This window comes from Hyperolius riggenbachi, chromosome 7 (assembly GCF_040937935.1).
Source record: "Hyperolius riggenbachi isolate aHypRig1 chromosome 7, aHypRig1.pri, whole genome shotgun sequence".
NCBI classification, from domain to species: Eukaryota; Metazoa; Chordata; class Amphibia; order Anura; family Hyperoliidae; genus Hyperolius; species Hyperolius riggenbachi.
Window position 1 is genome coordinate 189,422,132 of NC_090652.1, and position 21,339 is coordinate 189,443,470.

The 21,339-nt window shown below is 44.8% G+C and overlaps 1 protein-coding gene across 1 annotated transcript in view; it reads left to right on the forward strand.

Moving 5' to 3' along the window:
* The window catches only part of COL3A1 (collagen type III alpha 1 chain), a 2,242,195-nt gene that overhangs the window by 728,861 nt on the left and 1,491,995 nt on the right, over nucleotides 1-21,339 (forward strand). The window contains exons 16-17 of the mRNA XM_068244947.1: nucleotides 8,379-8,477; nucleotides 17,501-17,545. Of these exons, the coding sequence (XP_068101048.1) occupies nucleotides 8,379-8,477; nucleotides 17,501-17,545 (144 nt within the window). The remainder of the gene's footprint in view (nucleotides 1-8,378; nucleotides 8,478-17,500; nucleotides 17,546-21,339) is intronic.

Here is a 21,339-nt window from a genome sequence, read left to right on the forward strand (position 1 = left end):
AAAATCAATTTCCGCTAACTTGTGACAAAAAATTAAATCTTCTATGAACTCACCATACTCCTAACAGAATACCCTGGGGTGTCTTCTTTCTAAAATGGGGTCTTTAGTGGGGTTCCTATACTGCCCTGGCATTTTAGGGGCCCTAAACCGTGAGGAGTAGTCTTGAAACAAAAATGACCTGTGAAATCCTAAGGTACTCATTGGACTTTGGGCCCCTTAGCCTTCAGGTGCAAAAAAGTGCCACACATGTGGTATCGCCGTACTCAGGAGAAGTAGTATAATGTGTTTTGGGGTGTATTTTTACACATACCCATGCTGAGTGGGAGAAATATCTCTGTAAATGGACAATTGTGTGTAAAAAAAAAATCAAAAAATTGTCATTTACAGAGATATTTCTCCCACCCAGCATGGGTATGTGTAAAAAAACACCCCAAAACACATTATACTACTTCTCCTGAGTACGGCAATACCACATGTGTGGCACTGTTTTGCAGCCTAACTGCGCTAAGGGGCCCAAAGTCCAATGAGCACCTTTAGGCTTTACAGGGGTGCTTACAATTAGGCACCCCCAAAATGCAAGGACAGTAAACACACCCCACAAATTACTCAATTTTGGAAAGTAGACACTTCAAGGTATTCAGAGAGGAGCATAGTGAGTCCGTGGCAGATTTCATTTTTTTTTGTCGCAAGTTAGCAGAAATGGAAACTTTTTTTTTTTCTTTTTTGTCACAAAGTGTCATTTTCCGCTAACTTGTGACAAAAAATAAAATCTTCTATGAACTCACCATGCCTCTCAGTGAATATTTTGGGATGTCTTCTTTCCAAAATGGGGTCATTTGGGGGGTATTTATACTATCCTGGAATTCTAGCCCCTCTGACAGGTGGTCAGAAAAGTCATAGATGCTTCAAAATGGGAAAATTCACTTTTTGCACCATAGTTTATAAACGCTATAACTTTTACCCAAACCAATCAATATAGGCTGAATGTTTTTTTTTTTTTATTAAAAACATGTTTGTCCACATTTTTTGTGCTGCATGTATACAGAAATTTTACTTTATTTGAAAAATGTCAGCACAGAAAGTTAAAAAAATCATTTTTTTGACAAAATTCATGTCTTTTTTTGTTGAATATAATAAAAAGTAAAAATTGCAGCAGCAATCAAATAGCACCAAAATAAAGCTTTATTAGTGACAAGAAAAGGAGCCAAAATTCATTTAGGTGGTAGGTTGTATGAGCGAGCAATAAACCGTGAAAGCTGCAGTGGTCTGAATGGAAAAAAAGGGTCTGGTCCTTAAGGGGGGTAAAGCCCACGGTCCTCAAGTGGTTAATGCCAACCACTAAAGGATGAGCTAAAATATCTACACATAATAGCATCAGTACATGATGGTACAGACTGGATAAGCAGTTTAGTTATTGGGCAAACTAAGAATATGCATAGACCCCAAACCACTGAATAGAGCACTGAAGGAAACCATTACCCTACGAACACAGTGAATCCAGGGCAGGAGACTTGGGCACACAGGGAGTAACTTTGGCGTCGTCAGAAGATGGAGCTGAAGTTACTTTTAAAACACAATAATTCGGCTTCCATTTCGATCCCCACCATCCATGGCGGCCTGGAAGGGGAATAGTATTTAACACGGCCAGGACTTGTGCAGCAGCAGGATCAGCCGTATCCTGCGCCCAAGTCTGCCATGCCGATTCCTCTCGTATGCTTACCCCATGCCTATAATAGGAGACAATTTTCCTGATCTGTCAGAAACTAGGATTTTTTTTTCAGTACAGTGGGATGCGAAAGTTTGGGCAACCTTGTTAATCTTCATGATTTAAAAAATGTCAGTTATATATATCATATAGGAGACACATACATTGATATTTGAGAAGAGAAATGAAGTTTATTGGATTTACAGAAAGTGTGCAATAATTTTTTAAATAAAATTAGGCAGTTGCATACATTTGGGCACCACAAAAAAGAAATTAAATCTATATTTAGTAGATCCTCCTTTTGCAGAAATTACAGCCTCTAAATGCTTCCTGTGGGTTCCAATGAGAGTCTGTATATTGATGTCATTTTATTGATTCTAAAACCTTTAGAAGTAATTATTGGAACTCAAATTGGCTTGGTAAGCTCGGTGACCCCTGACCTACATACACAGGTGAATCCAATTATGAGAAAGAGTATTTAAGGGGGTTAATTGTAAGTTTCGCTCCTCTTTTAATTTTCTCTGAAGAGTAGCAACATGGAGGTCTCAAAACAACTCTCAAATGACCTGAGAGCAAAGATTGTTCACCATCACGGTTTAGGGGAAGAACACAGAAAGCTGTCACAGAGATTTCAGCTGTCTGTTTCCACAGTTAGGAACATATTGAGGAAATGGAAGACCACAGGCTTGGTTCAAGTTAAGGCTCGAAGTGGCAGACCAAGAAAAATCTCAGATAAACAGAAGTGACGAATGGTGAGAACAGTCAGTCAACCCACAGACTAGCACCAACGACCTACAACATCATCTTGCTTCAGATTGAGTCACTGTGCATTTTTCAACCATTCAGCACACTTTACACAAGAAGATGCTGTATGCGAGAGTGATGCAGAGGAAGCCTTTTCTCCGCCCACAGCAAAAACAGAGCCGCTTGAGGTATGCTAAAACACATTTGGGCAAGCCAGCTTAATTTTGGAATAAGGTGCTGTGGACTGATGACACTAAAAATTGAGTTATTTGGGTATAACAAGGGGCGTTATGCATGGAGGAAAAAGAACACGGCATTCCAAGAAAAACACCTGCTACCTTCAGTAAACTATGGTGGTGGTTCCATCATGCTGTGGGGCTGTGTGGCCAGTGCAGGGACTGGAAATCTGGGAATAATGTCAAAGTTGAGTGACGCATGGATTCCACTCAGTATCAGCAGATTCTGGAGACCAATGTCCAGGAATAAGTGATGACGCTGAAGCTGCGCCGGGGCTGGATCTTTCAACAAGACAATGACCCTAAACACTGCTCAAAATCCACTAAGGCATTCATGCAGAGGAACAAGTACAATGTTCTAGAATGGTCATCTCAGTCCCCAGACCTGAATATAATTGAAAATCTGTGGTGTGAGTTAAAGAGAGCCGTCCGTACTCGGACGCCATCAAACCTGAATGAACTAGAGATGTTTTGTAAAGAGGAATGCTCCAAAATACCTTCAAGCAGAATCCAGACTCTCATTGGAACCTACAGGAAGCATTTAGAGGCTGTAATTTCTGCAAAAGGAGGATCTACTGAATATAGATTTATTTTTTGTGGTGCCCAAATTTATGCAACCGCCTAATTTTGTTTAAAAAATTATTGCACACTGTCGGTAAATTCAATAAACTTAATTTCATTGATACATTTAACTGACATTTTTTATCGTAACAACCAATGATTTATACAGGAAAATCATGACGATTAACAAGGTTGCCTAAACTTTCGCTTCCCACTGTATGTGATGTAAAAACTGGATTCTGGCATGTGAAATTAGATGAGCAATCAAGTTACTTGACCACATTTTAGACTCCATTTGGGCGTTATCAGCAGCTGAGATTGCCCATGGGAGCCAGTCCTGCTCCAGAAGTCTTTCAACAGATTTTAAATCAGGCCTTAGAAGGGCTCCCAGAAATAAAAACAATAGCAGATTATAATACTGATAGTTGGGGGAAGGTGATGATGAGAAATCAGCAATGAAAGATCATGATCAGAAGATGATACAATTCTTCAACAGGTGTAGAGAGAAGCAAATTGAAAATCAGACTGAAAATGAATTTCCATACATGGACATCTGCTTACCTCAAATGGTTTGAAAGTAGATCCAGAAAAAAGTGAAAACTGTACAGGAAATGCCTACACCTACAGATGTACAAGGAGTTTTGCAGTTCCTGGGTATGGTCAATTACCTTTCTAAGTTCTGTAAGCATCTCTCATATGTGTGAGCTGTTGAGACAGATAACCCATACAGATGTACTCAGGCAATGGACAGACACACAGGAGACAGCATTCCAAGAGGTAAAACGATTGCAGGCACAGCCACCCTTAAATACTTTAACCCAGAGGAAGCCGTGGTATTGCAATGTGATGCTTCAGAAACAGGATTTGGAGCCGCATTAAAGGACTTACGAGGCCAACTAAAAAAAAAAAGTTAAGTACCCGCATGCAATTTGAATGCATGGAGGACACCATCTGCGCCCTCCGTGTAGTTCAACCAGGTCCCTGCAGTTCAATCGCCCCCCGGGCTGCTCCCGACCCCACAGCCTGGGTCGGGCTCTCCTGCATCTTGTAAAATGGCCACCTGAGCTGGCCGCAGCTGCACAGTCCGCATAGACGCGAGTGCAGCTGCGCAGCTCTAGGGCCTCCCCCCAATCCACGCTACAGGAGCGTCTTCAGGGACTCGGTGCGCATGTGCAAACCAAATCAGGTCATTTAAATAATGGAGGATATTCTCCTCCCTCCGTACGCGTCTCACTCGCTGCATGCAATGCCTCCTGGTAGCATACGTCACAACTGACGTTCTTGCCAACCAGGAAGCATCTTGCATTCCACATAGATTCAATAGGCGGACGGGTATGTTAAATCACGTGAATACCCAGAATATACCTACTAGATGACACTGAAATGATCTAGGGAAAATATTAAGGCAGGTTTAATGTATATGTTACGGCCAGAACCTAAAGTCCGGCCACTTCCGGTTCTGGCCTGTCAAAACTAGAAGTGGCCATGCCACTTCGGCCAATGCCCAAACTGAAACGACTCCTGGAAGCTCTGGTTCTGGCTCCTCCCCCCGCCCACCTCCTATTGAGTTCTGTCAGCCGGGGACAAGCTTGCACCCAGAGTCATGTCAATCGTTGCAACAGGGAAGCAGGGATTCGTGATGTTCGTTCCTGCAGAGCGGGTGCTGGCAGAAGCAATGTCTGCAGCGTTCCCAAAGTCAATTAGAGGAGGGAAGGGGATGAGCCAGAGCCGGAGATGAAGAAGCTGAGCCACCAGGATTCGATTCATTTTGGGCTGTGGCATGGCCACGTCTAGTTTTGACCGGCCATGACCCGAAGTGGCCAGACTAAACTGCCCTAAGATAAAAAGCTGGTGCATAGAAACATCTTAGAACTCAGTGCAAAAAAGATAAAAGGACACCCTGGATGGGCTTAGTGCCATTGAAGGGATGTCCTGGCGAGAAGGGAATTCCCTTGTTACCATCGATGTTGTTAATCTCTACAACAGCATCCCGCATGATGCAGGGGTGGAAGCAGGAAGAACATTTCTGGCCAGGACCAATAAAGGTGAGAACTATGTTGACTTCATATGTGAATGTTTGTTGTTTGTACTCACGCACAACACGTTTACGTATGATGGCAGATGGTACTGGCAGCTGTTGGGTACCGCCATTGGGACGTACGTGTTATCTGGGCCGGATTTACCATAAGGCACTGTAGGCATGTGCCTACAGGTGCCTGATGATGGAAAGGTGGCTCACTCCCCTTCTCTACTGCCTTCCTCCCTCCTTCCCTGTGCAGAGACCTGAACAGAGCGTAAATGAGAGGTTACTCACCCAGCTCTCGGCATTCCACTGGTGAGGCACCACTAGTTTCTTAATACTGAGGGTACCTTTGGCTACCTAATGCTAAGGGATACCTGTAGCCAACTATGACAGGCAAGGTAAGTAAGGGACAAGTTACAGCTGGGCCAGCCAGCACATTTGTGGGGCAGTTCGGCACATTTGTGGGGCAGTTCAGCGGGGGTTGTAGGTTCATGGAGGGTGAAGTCTAAGGTGCCAGGACATCTGTGCCTATGGGCTCTTGTGATGTAAATCTGGGTCTGGGTGCCATGCTCATATGCCAATTTGTTCTCGGCATGGTGAAGGGAGAAGTATGTGTATGGCCCTGATGTTCCCCATGGGGGTTGCCTCAGGAGATGGTCCAGGTTTGTTGATGACATCCTGGTGTTTTGAACCGGGACCCAGTAAGCCCTAAAGGAATTAATGATGTATTTGAATGATGGTAAGAACAATATGCAGTTTACATATGAGTACAGTGGATAAAGTCCCTTTAATGGATTCTGAGTTTGCATTTCGAAGTCATGACATTGTAATGTATTGCAAACATATTTTCACAAAAGCAATGATAACAATAGTTTAAATATGAATAGTGCAAATTTGCCCAAATATGTTCACAATAATTTTACTTTTGATTTTTGCATTGAATGTTATCATTTATATCCCTTAAAGAGACACTGAAGCGAAAAAAAAATATATGATATAGTGAATTGGTTGTGTACTATGAATAATTACTAGAAGATTAGCAGCAAAGAAAATATTCTCATACTTTTATTTTCAGGTATATAGTGTTTTTTCTAACATTGCACCATTCTATAATATGTGCAGATTACACAACACTCAGCATTCAAAATTGGTCTTTCAGAGCAGTCTGTGAAGTAATGACCTCTCCTCTAGCAGAGGAAAAGTAAATAGTCCAGGAACAGTTGAGATAATAAAAGTCAGAAGACAGCCCTCTCCATGACTAACTTAGTCGGAGAGCTTAATGGGAGAGCTTAATGGCTTGTTTGCATAGAGATAACAACTGGAGTTTCTCAACTCTTCCTGTACTGGAAACAATTACACTGATGTATCTGATCTTAATGTTTTATTTCTTAGCTGTGCTACACATACAAATCATAATATCATCATTTTTTTTTTCGCTTCAGTGTCTCTTTAAGCATGCTGTTTAGACATTTTTTACTATTTGTGCAAAAAAATAACTTTTGTGACGTATGCCAATGTAATTACCCGTAACCGTTGGAATTTAGACATCAGAATTCCTAATTTTGACTTTTAACTCCAATATTGTGAAATTATAATGCTTAAAGTGTACCTGAGATAACAGGGGTGGGGATATACATACCTGGGGCCTCCTCCAGCCCCTTCCAGGCTTCCTCACCATCCTTCTCCTCCTCCTCCTAGATCTTCTGAAATTGGCCCTGAAAAATCCTCCAGTTGGGGCCAACCGGTGCAGCTGGCCGTGTGCAGCCTCCATCCAGATTCCATCCAGTAGTACTGCACAGGCGCAGAATGCTCCTGACCACGGGGCCACATATGCATAGTACGCTGCAGACTGGAGGACTTTCCGGGGCCAGTTTCAGAAGATCAAGGAGGCAGGGATGGCGAAGGAGTGATTGGCCTGGAGGGGGCTGGAGGAAGCCCCAGGTATGTATATTCCCCCCTCCCCCCCTGCCATCTCAGATTCACTCTAAAGCTGGCCATACACGATCACTGGAATCAAATCTGCTGCCAATCGTTTGCGCTAAACGCACCCGCCGATCCGATTTCCTCCCGAAATCGGATCGGTCCGTCGTTCGCGCCGTGTGGGAAATTTCCATCGATCGCCCGCGGGTAGGGAGCGCGTCGCTAGCGGCGGCCGATCCGATACAGGTATACATTACCTGACGCTGGCTCCCGGGCATCTTCTCCGCGCTGCACCCCTCTGTTCCTGCTCCATCCCAGCGTACACTTCCTGTGTCACTCCAGTGAACTTCCTGGTCACGGAGTGACACAGTGTACGCTGGGATGCGGTGCGGGATGCTGGGATGCGGTGCAGCGCGGAGAAGAGGACCCGGAGCCAGCTTCAGGTAATGTATACGGGGGGACAGGCGGCAGGAGCAGCTCAACAGATTGTGATCGGTTTCAGGCTGCAATCGATTCACAATCTGTTTGCAGTAAAGGCAGCCATACGATCCCTCTCTGATCAGATTCGATCAGATAAGGATCTGTCAGTTGGTCGATCTAATGGCAAATCGACCAGTGTATGGCTACCTTAAGTCAGAATTCAGAATACCACAAAAACTGTGCACAGAATACCACAAAAACTGTGCACTTATCCCTATTATGTGTGACATCTGATAATGAAAGTCAACTTCCCTTCTTAGTGGCTTTCTTCATACTTTTTAACCAACTGCAGATTGAGCCGGGCAAAAACGGCACTGGAAATTTTGGTGCAGCTGGCGCCGCCATGTGAATTAAGTCTCAGTCAGTAATTTGGGTGCTGTAAAAAGACGGAGCCCAAATTATGAGAAAAACAGCAATAGCTGGAAGCCGAATTACATCTTACCCCAGAGTCAATGATGGCCTGTATGGGGAATAGTAATTAACAACACCAGGACGTTTGCAGGTGCAGGGTGAGACATTTTTCAGCTTTACCCTGCGTCCAAATTTCCTAGTTCCCTTATTACGTGTATGCCTGCAGATTGAAATAGAAATTTTTTGTCTGTCATGCAGTCTAACTGGACTATTGCGCTCTACAAAATTTGAACAGAAAGCCAATTAAAATCTTTCTGGACCTCAATTAATTTTTTTCTCTATTTTTGTTCATATGCAGGGTGAAGCTGGTTCTCCTGGTACACGTGGTTCTGATGGTGCACCAGGTCTAAGAGGTGAACTGGGACCCCAAGGCCCCATTGGTTTAATAGGCCCTGCAGTAAGCATTATTTAATTCCCGATATTTGACTATCACTCTCATATGCGCGTGTGTGTGTGTGTGTGCGTGTGCGTGTGTGTATGTGTGTGGTGTGTGTGTGTATATATATATATATATATATATATATATATATATATATATATATATATATATATATATATATACAGTGGCTTGCAAGAGTATTTGGCCCCCTTGAAGTTTTCCACATTTTGTCATATTACTGCCACACACATGAATCAATTTTATTGGAATTTCACATGAAAGACAAGTACAAAGTGGTGTACATGTGAGAAGTGGAATGAAAATCATACATGATTCCAAACATTTTTTACAAATAAATAACTGCAAAGTGGGGTGTGCATAATTATTCAGCCCCCTTTTGTTTGAGTGCAGTCAGTTGCCCATAGACATTGCCTGATGAGTGCTAATGACTAAATGCACCTGTGTGTAATCTAATGTCAGTACAAATACAGCTGCTCTGTGACGGCCTCAGAGGTTGTCTAAGAGAATATTGGGAGCAACAACACCATGAAGTCCAAAGAAAACACCAGACAGGTCAGGGATAAAGTTATTGAGAAATTTAAAGCAGGCTACTAAAAGATTTCCAAAGCCTTGAACATCTCAAGGAGCACTGTTAAAGCGATCATTCAGAAATGAAAGTAGTATGGCACAACTGTAAACCTACCAAGACAAGGCCGTCCACCTAAACTCACAGGCCAAACAAGGAAAGCGCTGATCACAAATGCAATCAAGAGACCCATGGTGACTTTGGATGAGCTGCAGAGATCTACAGCTCAGGTGGGGGAATCTGTCCATAGGACAACTATTAGTCGTCCACTGCACAAAGTTGGCCTTTATGAAAAAGTGGCAAGAAGAAAGCCATTGTTAACAGAAAAGCATAAGAAGTCCTGTTTGCAGTTTGCCACAAGACATGTGGGGGACACAGCAAACATGTGGAAGAAGGCGCTCTGGTCAGATGAGACCAAAATGAAACTTTTTGGCCAAAATGCAAAACGCTATGTGTGGCGGAAAACTAACACTGCACATCACTCTGAACACACCATCCCCACTGTCAAATATGGTGGTGGCAGCATCATGCTCGGGGGGTGCTTCTCTTCAGCAGGGAAAGGGAAGCTGGTCAGAGTTGATGGGAAGATGGATGGAGCCAAATACAGGGCAATCTTGGAAGAAAACCTCTTGGAGTCTGCAAAAGACTTGAGACTGGGGCGGAGGTTCACCTTCCAGCAGGACAACGACCCTAAACATAAAGCCAGGGCAACAATGGAATGGTTTAAAACAAAACATATCCATGTGTTAGAATGACCCAGTCAAAGTCCAGATCTAAATCCAATCGAGAATCTGTGGCAAGATCTGAAAACTGCTGTTCACAAACGCTGTCCATCTAATCTGACTGAGCTGGAGCTGTTTTGCAAAGAAGAATAGGCAAGGATTTCAGTTTCTAGATGTGCAAAGCTGGTAGACACATACCCTAAAAGAATGGCAGCTGTAATTGCAGCAAAAGGTGGTTCTACAAAGTATTGACTCAGGGGGCTGAATAATTACACACACCCCACTTTGCAATTATTTATTTGTAAAAAATGTTTGGAATCATGTATGATTTTCGTTCCATTTCTCACGTGTACACCACTTTGTATTGGTCTTTCATGTGGAATTCCAATAAAATTGATTCATGTTTGTGGCAGTAATGTGACAAAATGTGGAACCCTGTATATATATACACACACACTGATGCTTGCATTTTATTTTTCCTAAGAGATATCTATCTATCTATCTATCTATCTATCTATCTATCTATCTATCTATCTATCTATCTATCTGTCTATCTATCTATATCTTTTGGAAAAATAAAAGATGCAAGTATGTAAATAAGAGAATGCAAAATGTAAATAATGTAAATAATGTAAATAAGAGAAGTCTACCGCTTCTTCTTTTCTTTGGCATGTAACAAGCCTATACTTTACCTTAGGCCATTCCCCCTTTGACCTAAGGCAAAGTTGCACTCCTACTAGATATCCTAAAAACACACTGCCTCTAGCTATGTTTGGTGTATACTACCCCACCTCTTGTTTCCCACCTATTCCTTTAGATTGTAAGCTTGCAAGGGCAGGTCTCTCTCGCCCTTTTGTGTCTTGGAATTTTCCATACATTTTATAAATCATGTTACTCTTGTCACTGTAATTACCAATTTTATATTTTGTTCCATTTCTGTATTTTGTATATTGGTGTATGCCATTGTCTGTATTATGTACCCCATGTTTGTTTCTTACTTTGTACAGTGCCACAGAATATGTTGGAGCTTTATAAATCAATAATAATAATAATAATAGAAACGTTTTCAGGAGCACACCCGCTTCTTGATCATGATGAACTCTTCTTATTCTCTTTCGCATGTAACATTGACATGAGCACCCCTGCTTCTTGAGCTCGACAAACTTTTCTTCTTCTTCTCGTTGGCAAGTAATGTTGACAGGAGCGCACCCACTTCATGATCACAATAAACTCTTCTTCTTTTTTTCTTTATCATGTAACTTTGGCAGGCCCGTTTCTAGTGCCGTGCGGCCCGTACGGCCGCCCTGAGCGCTGAAGTGGGGGCGCTGTAATGGAGGGGGGAGTCAGCCGCAGAGAGGGCAGCCTGACCTCTCCCTCCCTTCCTCTCCGCAGGCCGCCCTACCTAACTAACCTATACTGGGGGCACCTACCTATCTAACCTATGCTGGGGGCAACTATTCTGACTCCCTATATTAAAGGCACCCACCTAGCTAACCTGTACTGGGTGTACCTACCTATCTAGCCTATACCGGGGGCACCTGCCTATCTAACCTATACTGGGGCAACTATACCGGCTACCTATACTGGAGGCACCTACCTGGCTAACCTATACTGGGGGGACCAATAGCTGGGCACCTATACTGGGGCACCTATGCCTGGCTACCTATACTGAGTGCAACTAGACCTGGCTAACCTATACTGCGGGCACGTATACCTGGCTCTGCGTGGGGGGGGGGGGCATTTTAACACCCTCGCCCTGGGTGCATTTTAGCCTAGAAACTGCCCTGAATTTTGGCAAGAGTGCATCCACTTCTTGATCTTGACAAACTCTTCTTCTGTCTGGCATGTAACGTTGGCAGGAGCGCACCTGCTTCTTGAACTCTTCTTCTTCTTCTTCTCTTTGGATTTGCAAATTATTTTTAAATCCACATGTCTAGGACTGCCATTCCATGCCAATGTTAAATTACACTGAACACAAGCACACCTCATTTTGCCTTATAAGGAACTGAATTAGTCATCAACTGAATCAAAAAAGCAATACTGTAATCAACACTCTCTTCTTGCAACGTGACTAGTTGGATGGCAAAACACTGCTAGAAGTATGTGTTAGGTCACTGGGAATTTAAAAATAGCAATGCTAAAACAGGTGAAAAGAAAGGTGCAAGCCTGGCTTTACTGGCAAAAAATACTGTGATTGTCAGGTTGCTTCTATCCTTAAAATGTCAAAGATGGCAGTACATAAGTCCAACAGCAAGCAATAGGCACTGGCAATCAAGAACTGTAGGTTGACCCTAAGTTACATTCAAATGCAGTGGCAAACTAAGACTGGGTTGAAGTACATGGCAAGAACAGTTTGAAGCTTTCTTTATTGGCACAGCTAAAGTCATGCAAAGCTAGAAAAGAATACTTTCATTGGGGAGAAGAAAATGCAAATCAGGTCAAGGTTTGCTAAAGACATCTCCACTGATAACGAATTATCAGCTTTGTCCAACACCTGGTTGTATTATGGTTAGAAAGATACCTGGAGAAACCTGCAATTCACATTGTCTTGCACCAACTGGAAAATGTGGGTGCGGATCAGTGATGTTCTGGGGAAGCTTTAGCAAGGCTGGAAACAGGTACATGTGCCTTTGTTAGGATGCATGAATCAAGTCTTTCCTATAAGACAATGATCCCTGCCACACATTGAGGCCTGGATGGAGGATAACCAAACAAAAAGAGTCTTGCTGGGCTGTTCAGTCTCTAGATCTAAACCCTATTAAAAACCTTTGGAATGACATCTAGAAGAAGTTGGGTGTACAGGTTTACACAAACCATAGAAAAGCATAGGTATTTGCATCTTTGCAAAAAGAGCGGCATGAAGTTAACCAAACAACAGTGTAAAGCTGGTGGAAACTATGCCAAAATGCATGAAAGCTGTGATGGCAAATCAGGATTATTCAACTAAATACTGAACGTGCTGTACTCAAACCATAATTGGAATTTTGTTTACTAGTGAACAGGAGATTTGTTCCCCAACCCTATCCTCAAGGCCAGGGGTGCCCACACTTTTTCGGCTCGCGAGCTACTTTAAAATTTGCCATGGCCAGGAGATCTACTGACTTTTCAAATGCACCGGACCGCTCCCCCCCCACCCGAAAGGTAGTTAGGTATAGGTCCCTTCAGTATAAGTTAGCTAGGTATATGTCCCTTCAGTATAGGTTAGCTAGGTATATGTCCCTTCAGTATAGGTTAGCTAGGTATATGTATCTTCAGTCAGTGGCGTCCCCACCATTGGGCGCAGGGGGGCGTGGCGCCCCGTGTGACTGACACTTAAGGGGGTGTCGCCATGACCCCCCATGGTAGGGGAAGAGCAGTGCTAGAAGGAGGGGTGGGGGACAGCGGCGGGGAGGGGGGACAGATCCCCCCCTCCCTCACCTGGGTCCCCTCCTTCTGCCTCTCTTCCCCGCTGCCCACCCGGGACCCCCCAGGTGTTGAACTCCCCACAGCACACTGTGGGGACTGCGTCCCGGAGGCAGAGCAGGGCTACGGGAAGATGGTTGCCGAAGCCCTGCACTGGAGACTATTTGTGTCTCCAGTACAGGGCTTTGGGCGCCATCTTCCCGTAGCCCTGCTCTTTGCCTGACGGCGCGGGAGATTTACACTGGCTGCAGGAGGATCGTCGCTGGAGGATCGTCGGGGAGCTGCGCGTCAGAGGCCGGCCAGGTGAGTGAATTTTTATTTTTTTACAGGTATATTTTCTGGCTAATGCTCCCCGCATAACGATTATTTTCTGGTGAATGCTCCCCACATAGCGATTATTTTCTGGTGAATGCTCCCCACATAGCGATTATTTTCTGGTGAATGCTGCCTGCATAACGATTATTTTCTGGTGAATGCTCCCCAGTGGCGTACCTAGGGCATTTGACATTCGGTGCTGGTTATTATAAGACCCCCCCCCCCCCCAAAAAGGAGCGAGTGTGGCATACTAAGCACGCCACGGTGGGTAATGCCAGGCGTAGGTGCTCCCTGTATAGTAAAGTGGGCAGCATTTCACCAGAAAATAATTGTAAAGTGGGCAGCATTTCACCAGAAATTAATCGTAAAGTGGGCAGTATTTCACCATAAATTAATCATAAAGAGAGCAGCATTTCACCATAAAATAATCGTAGAGAGCAGCATTTCACCAGAAATCGTAAAGTGGGCAGCATTTCACCAGAAAATAATCGTAAAGAGAGCAGCATTTCACCAGAAATCGTAAAAGTGGGCAGCATTCACCAGAAAATAATTGTTATGCGGGCAGCATTCACCAGAAAATAATCGTTATGCGGGCAGCATTCACCAGAAAATAATCGTTGTGCGGGCAGCATTCACCAGAAAATAATCGCTATGTGGGGAGCATTCACCAGAAAACAATCGCTATGTGGGGAGCATTCACCAGAAAATAATCGCTATGCGGAGAGCATTCACCAGAAAATAATCGTTGTGCGGGCAGCATCCACCAGAAAATAATGGTTATTAGGGCAGCATTCACCAGAAAATAATCGTTATGTGGGCAGCATTCACCAGAAAATAATCACTATGCGGGGAGCATTCACCAGAAAATAATCGTTATGCAGGCAGCATTCACCAGAAAATAATCGCTATGCAGGGAGCATTCACCAGAAAATAATCGTTATGCAGGCAGCATTCACCAGAAAATAATCGCTATGTGGGGAGCATTCACCAGAAAATAATCGCTATGTGGGGAGCATTCACCAGAAAATAATCGCTATGTGGGGAGCATTCACCAGAAAATAATTGCTATGTGGGGAGCATTCACCAGAAAATAATCGTTATGCCTGCAGCATTCACCAGAAAATAATCATTATGCGGGCAGCATTCGCCAGAAAATAAACCTGTAAAAAAAAAAATTTCACTCACCAGAAAATAAACCTTTTACAGGTTCATTTTCTTGCGAATGCTGTCCTCATAACGATTATTTTCTGGTGAATGCTGCTCGCATAACAATTATTTTCTGGTGAATGCTGCCCGTATAACTATTATTTTCTGGTGAATGCTCCCCAGTGGCGTACCTAGGGCATTTGACACCCGGTGCTGGTTATTATAAGACCCCCCTCCCCCAAAAAAAAGGAGCGAGTGTGGCATACTAAGCACGCCACGGTGGGTAATGCCAGGCGTAGGTGCTCCCTGTATAGTAAAGTGGGCAGCATTTCACCAGAAAATAATCGTAAAGTGGGCAGGATTTCACCAGAAATTAATCGTAAAGTGGGCAGTATTTCACAATAAATGAATCGTAAAGAGAGCAGCATTTCACCATAAAATAACCGTAAAGAGAACAGCATTTCACCAGAAATCGTAAAGTGGGCAGCATTCACCAGAAAATAATCGTTATGCGGGCAGCATTCACCAGAAAATAATCGTTGTGCGGGCAGCATTCACCAGAAAATAATCGTTGTGCGGGCAGCATTCACCAGAAAATAATCGCTATGTGGGGAGCATTCACCAGAAAATAATCGCTATGTGGGGAGCATTCACCAGAAAATAATCGCTATGTGGGGAGCATTCACCAGAAAATAATCGCTATGTGGGGAGCATTTACCAGAAAATAATCGCTATGCAGGGAGCATTCACCAGAAAATAATCGTTATGCAGGCAGCATTCACCAGAAAATAATCGCTATGTGGGGAGCATTCACCAGAAAATAATCACTATGTGGGGAGCATTCACCATAAAATAATCGCTATGTGGGGAGCATTCACCAGAAAATAATCGCTATGTGGGGAGCATTCACCAGAAAATAATCGTTATGCCTACAGCATTCACCAGAAAATAATCATTATGCGGGCAGAATTCGCCAGAAAATAAACCTGTAAAAAAAAAAATTCACTCACCAGAAAATAAACCTTTTACAGGTTTATTTTCTGGTGAATGCTGCCCTGTAAAAACCTGTAAAAAAAAATTTCACTTCACCAGAAAATAAACCTTTTACAGGTTTATTTTCTGGTGAATGCTGCCCTCATAACGATTATTTTCTGGTGAATGCTGCCCACTTTACGATTTCTGGTGAAATGCTGCTCTCTTTACGGTTGTTTTATGGTGAAATTCTGCTCTCTTTACGATTATTTTATGGTGAAATGCTGCCCACTTTACGATTAATTTCTGGTGAAATGCTGCCCACTTTACGATTATTTTCTGGTGAAATGCTGCCCATTTCACGATTATTTTCGGGTGAAATGCTGCCCACTTTACGATTTCTGGTGAAATGCTGCTCTCTTTACGATTAATTTCTGGTGAAATGCTGCCCACTTTACTATACCTACACCTACACCTGCACCTACACCTGGCATTACCCACCGTGGCGAGCCACATTTGCTCCTTTTTTTTTTTGGGGGGGGGGGGTTGGGAGGGGGTGGTGGTGATGGTGGGATGTCTTATAATAACCAGCATCGGGTGTCAAATGCCCTAGGTACGCCACTGCCTTCAGTATAGGTTAGCTAGGAATATGTCCCTTCAGTATAGGTTAGCTAGGTATATGTGCCTTCAGTATAGATTAGTTAGGTATATGTGCCTTCAGTAAAGGTTAACTATGTATATGTGCCTTCAGTATAGGTTAGCTGGGTATATGTGCCTTCAGTATAGGTTAGTTGGGTATATGTGCCTCAGTATAAGTAGCAGGGTATATGTGCCTCAGCATAGGTAGCAAGGTATATGTGCCTCAGTATAGGTAGCAGGGTATATGTGCCTTCATTATAGGTCAGCTGGGTATATGTGCCTTCAGTATAGGTTAGCTGGGTATATGTGCCTTCAGCATAGGTTAGCTGGGTATATGTGCCTTCAGTATAGGTTAGCTGGGTATATGTGCCTTCAGTATAGGTTAGCTGGGTATATGTGCCTCAGTATAGGTAGCAGGGTATATGTGCCTCAGCATAGGTAGCAAGGTATATGTGCCTCAGTATTGGTAGCAGGGTATATGTGCCTCAGTACAGGTAGCAGGGTATATGTACCTCAGTATAGGTAGCTAGGTATAGGAGCCTGGGTACACATTATAACTTACCTCCCTCCAGCTCCAGCGGTGGCATCCTGGTCTTCACTCCCTCAGCCGCAGCTACCTGGAGGGCAGATGTGCAATTCGGCGGCTGAGGGAGTGTTCTGACGGGCAGCATGAGTGGAGGCGGAAGTATTGCTTGCAGCATCGCCCCCAGCCATGACACTGCGTCATGGCAGAGCCGCCCCTGGCCTCTCAGCCGCACCTCTTTCCTGCCCTGATTGGCCGCGAGATCAGTTCTACAGCTGCTGGCCGCAAAATTCAATGGGACACGGCCATGAGGCCACGATCTACCGATCAGGCAGTCGCGATCTACCGGTAGATCGCGATCGACCTTTTGGGCAGCCCTGCTCAAGGACCACCAACAGTACATGTTTTGCAGGAAACCACACACATGCACAAGTGAGGTATTTAATGTCTCACTTGAGCTGATTAACTACCTCTGTGGATTTCCACAAAACATGCACTGTTGGTGGGCCCTGAGGACAGGGCTGGGGAACACTGCTTTAAAGAACAATATTTGTATTTGAGAATTAGGAGAAACATTGTCCGAAGTTCTTAAAACAAAGGCAACACACACACACACACACACACACACACACACACACACACACACACACACACACACACACACACACACACATTTTTGTAACACAATACTCTGTCCTGTTAATAACAATAACTTATTCTTATTCTATGTCAATAGGGTCCTCCTGGTAGGGATGGAGATTCTGGTGCCCAGGGTGAAGCTGTAAGTAAAATTGTGCACTATTATCAGAAAGCAATTGTATTTAACAATAATGTATGCATTATGATTTTTTCTCAGTCTGATTGCCTGAAGAAGATAGACATGAGGTTGCCTCTCACAAATGCATAACCTATTATGGTTTAACAAGAAAGAATAACACTCAGGGTGCAGCAACAAATTAAAATTTTAAAAATTCACACACGTACAGAAAACTTTTATACCATTGTCTGTGTCATAAGGAAAGACAAACACAGAAAACCAGTATAAGGCACCTTATCTAGTTGGGATCAAAGTATGATTTGTTTGGTTCCCAGTATGGCGAGGAGAGGATAGCCCTGTAGGCTGATGAAACTTTTTTCTTTTTTAATTGGATGACAATGGCGAGTCTTTAAATACAGTTCTTAAGATAATTCATATATTTGGGGATTTCTCTTGGTTGCACATACATTGGAGCAAAACTGTTGATATGGTAGTCCTGCCTATTATTCAACTATTTCAGTTACAATACATTAATTGTGTTAAATATCTTGGGGTGGTGATCTCTCCTTCCCTAGATAGATTTGAGGAACTTAATGTAGCCCCAATTGCTTCTAAAATTAAGAGCAAACAGTTGAGTTTACCTCTCTCTAGTGGCAAGGATAAGTGTAACGATCCGTGAAGCACAGAGAGGATCTGATTACCGGTGATCTGCAGTTTTACTGGGAATACAGATATATACCAGATTATAAGTGATCTGCAGTATCACCGATAATCCGATATACCAGCTAACCTCTGTTCACCTGAGTAGAGTGTAGTGTTTGGTGTAACAGTAACACTGTTGGGCCAAACTGTTCGGCCACTAGAGTTGGGCCGAACGGTTCGCCGGCGAACGTGGTTCGCGCGAACGTAGGTGGTTCGCGTGCGGGTACCGCACGCGAACCTTTTGCGGAAGAAGTTCGGTTCGCCCCATAATGCACTGAGGGTCAACTTTGACCCTCTACATCACAGTCAGCAGGCCCAGTGTAGCCAATTAGGCTACACTAGCCCCTGGAGCCCCACCCCCCCCTTATATAAGGCAGGCAGCGGCGGCCATTACGGCCACTCGTGTGCCTGCATTAGTGAGAGTAGGGCGAGCTGCTGCAGTCTCTCATATAGGGAAAGATTAGTTAGGCTTAACTTCTTCCTGGCTGCATACCTGTTCTGTTCAGTGAGCCCTCAGCCCACTGCATACCTGTACTGTGATCCTGCCACTGCATACCTGTTCAGTGATCCTGCCACTGCATACCTGTTCAGTGATCCTGCCACTGCATACCTGTTCTGTTCAGTGAGCCCTCAGCCCACTGCATACCTGTACTGTGATCCTGCCACTCCATACCTGTTCAGTGATCCTGCCACTGCATACCTGTTCTGTTCAGTGAGCCCTCAGCCCACTGCATACCTGTACTGTGATCCTGCCACTGCATACCTGTTCAGTGATCCTGCCACTGCATACCTGTTCAGTGATCCTGCCACTGCATACCTGTTCTGTTCAGTGAGCCCTCAGCCCACTGCATACCTGTACTGTGATCCTGCCACTCCATACCTGTTCAGTGATCCTGCCACTGCATACCTGTTCTGTTCAGTGAGCCCTCAGCCCACTGCATACCTGTACTGTGATCCTGCCACTCCATACCTGTTCAGTGATCCTGCCACTGCATACCTGTTCAGTGATCCTGCCACTGCATACCTGTTCTGTGAACCCGCCACTGTATACCTGTTCTGTTCAGTGGACCCGCCACTGTATACCTGTTCTGTGAACCCGCCACCGTATACCTGTTCTGTTCAGTGGACCCGCCACTGTATACCTGTTCTGTTCAGTGGACCCGCCACTGTATACCTGTTCTGTTCAGTGGACCCGCCACTGTATACCTGTTCTGTTCAGTGGACCCGCCACTGTATACCTGTTCAGTGAACCCGCCACTGCATACCTGTTGTGTTCAGTGAACCTGCCACTGCATACCTGTTGTGTTCAGTGAACCTGCCACTGCATACCTGTTCTGTGAACCCGCCACTGTATACCTGTTCTGTTCAGTGGACCCGCCACTGTATACCTGTTTAGTGAACACGCCACTGCATACCTATTGTGTTCAGTGATCCTGCCACTGCATACCTCTTCTGTGAACCCGCCACTGTATACCTGTTCTGTTCAGTGGACCCGCCACTGTATACCTGTTCTGTGAACCCGCCACTGTATACCTGTTCTGTTCAGTGGACCCGCCACTGTATACCTGTTCTGTGAACCCGCCACTGTATACCTGTTCTGTTCAGTGGACCCGCCACTGTATACCTGTTCTGTTCAGTGGACCCGCCACTGTATACCTGTTCTGTTCAGTGGACCCGCCACTGTATACCTGTTCTGTTCAGTGGACCCGCCACTGTATACCTGTTTAGTGAACACGCCACTGCATACCTATTGTGTTCAGTGATCCTGCCACTGCATACCTGTTCTGTGAACCCGCCACTGTATACCTGTTCTGTTCAGTGGACCCGCCACTGTATACCTGTTCTGTGAACCCGCCACTGTATACCTGTTCTGTTCAGTGGACCCGCCACTGTATACCTGTTCTGTGAACCCGCCACTGTATACCTGTTCTGTTCAGTGGACCCGCCACTGTATACCTGTTCTGTTCAGTGGACCCGCCACTGTATACCTGTTCTGTTCAGTGGACCCGCCACTGTATACCTGTTCTGTTCAGTGGACCCGCCACTGTATACCTGTTTAGTGAACATGCCACTGCATACCTATTGTGTTCAGTGATCCTGCCACTGCATACCTGTTCTGTGAACCCGCCACTGTATACCTGTTCTGTTCAGTGGACCCGCCACTGTATACCTGTTCTGTGAACCCGCCACTGTATACCTGTTCTGTTCAGTGGACCCGCCACTGTATACCTGTTCTGTGAACCCGCCACTGTATACCTGTTCTGTTCAGTGGACCCGCCACTGTATACCTGTTCTGTTCAGTGGACCCGCCACTGTATACCTGTTCTGTTCAGTGGACCCGCCACTGTATACCTGTTCTGTTCAGTGGACCCGCCACTGTATACCTGTTTAGTGAACACGCCACTGCATACCTATTGTGTTCAGTGATCCTGCCACTGCATACCTGTTCTGTGAACCCGCCACTGTATACCTGTTCTGTTCAGTGGACCCGCCACTGTATACCTGTTCTGTGAACCCGCCACTGTATACCTGTTCTGTTCAGTGGACCCGCCACTGTATACCTGTTCTGTTCAGTGGACCCGCCACTGTATACCTGTTCTGTTCAGTGGACCCGCCACTGTATACCTGTTCTGTTCAGTGGACCCGCCACTGTATACCTGTTTAGTGAACACGCCACTGCATACCTATTGTGTTCAGTGATCCTGCCACTGCATACCTGTTCAGTGATCCTGCCACTGCATACCTGTTCTGTTCAGTGAGCCCTCAGCCCACTGCATACCTGTACTGTGATCCTGCCACTCCATACCTGTTCAGTGATCCTGCCACTGCATACCTGTTCTGTTCAGTGAGCCCTCAGCCCACTGCATACCTGTACTGTGATCCTGCCACTCCATACCTGTTCAGTGATCCTGCCACTGCATACCTGTTCAGTGATCCTGCCACTGCATACCTGTTCTGTGAACCCGCCACTGTATACCTGTTCTGTTCAGTGGACCCGCCACTGTATACCTGTTCTGTGAACCCGCCACTGTATACCTGTTCTGTTCAGTGGACCCGCCACTGTATACCTGTTCTGTTCAGTGGACCCGCCACTGTATACCTGTTCTGTTCAGTGG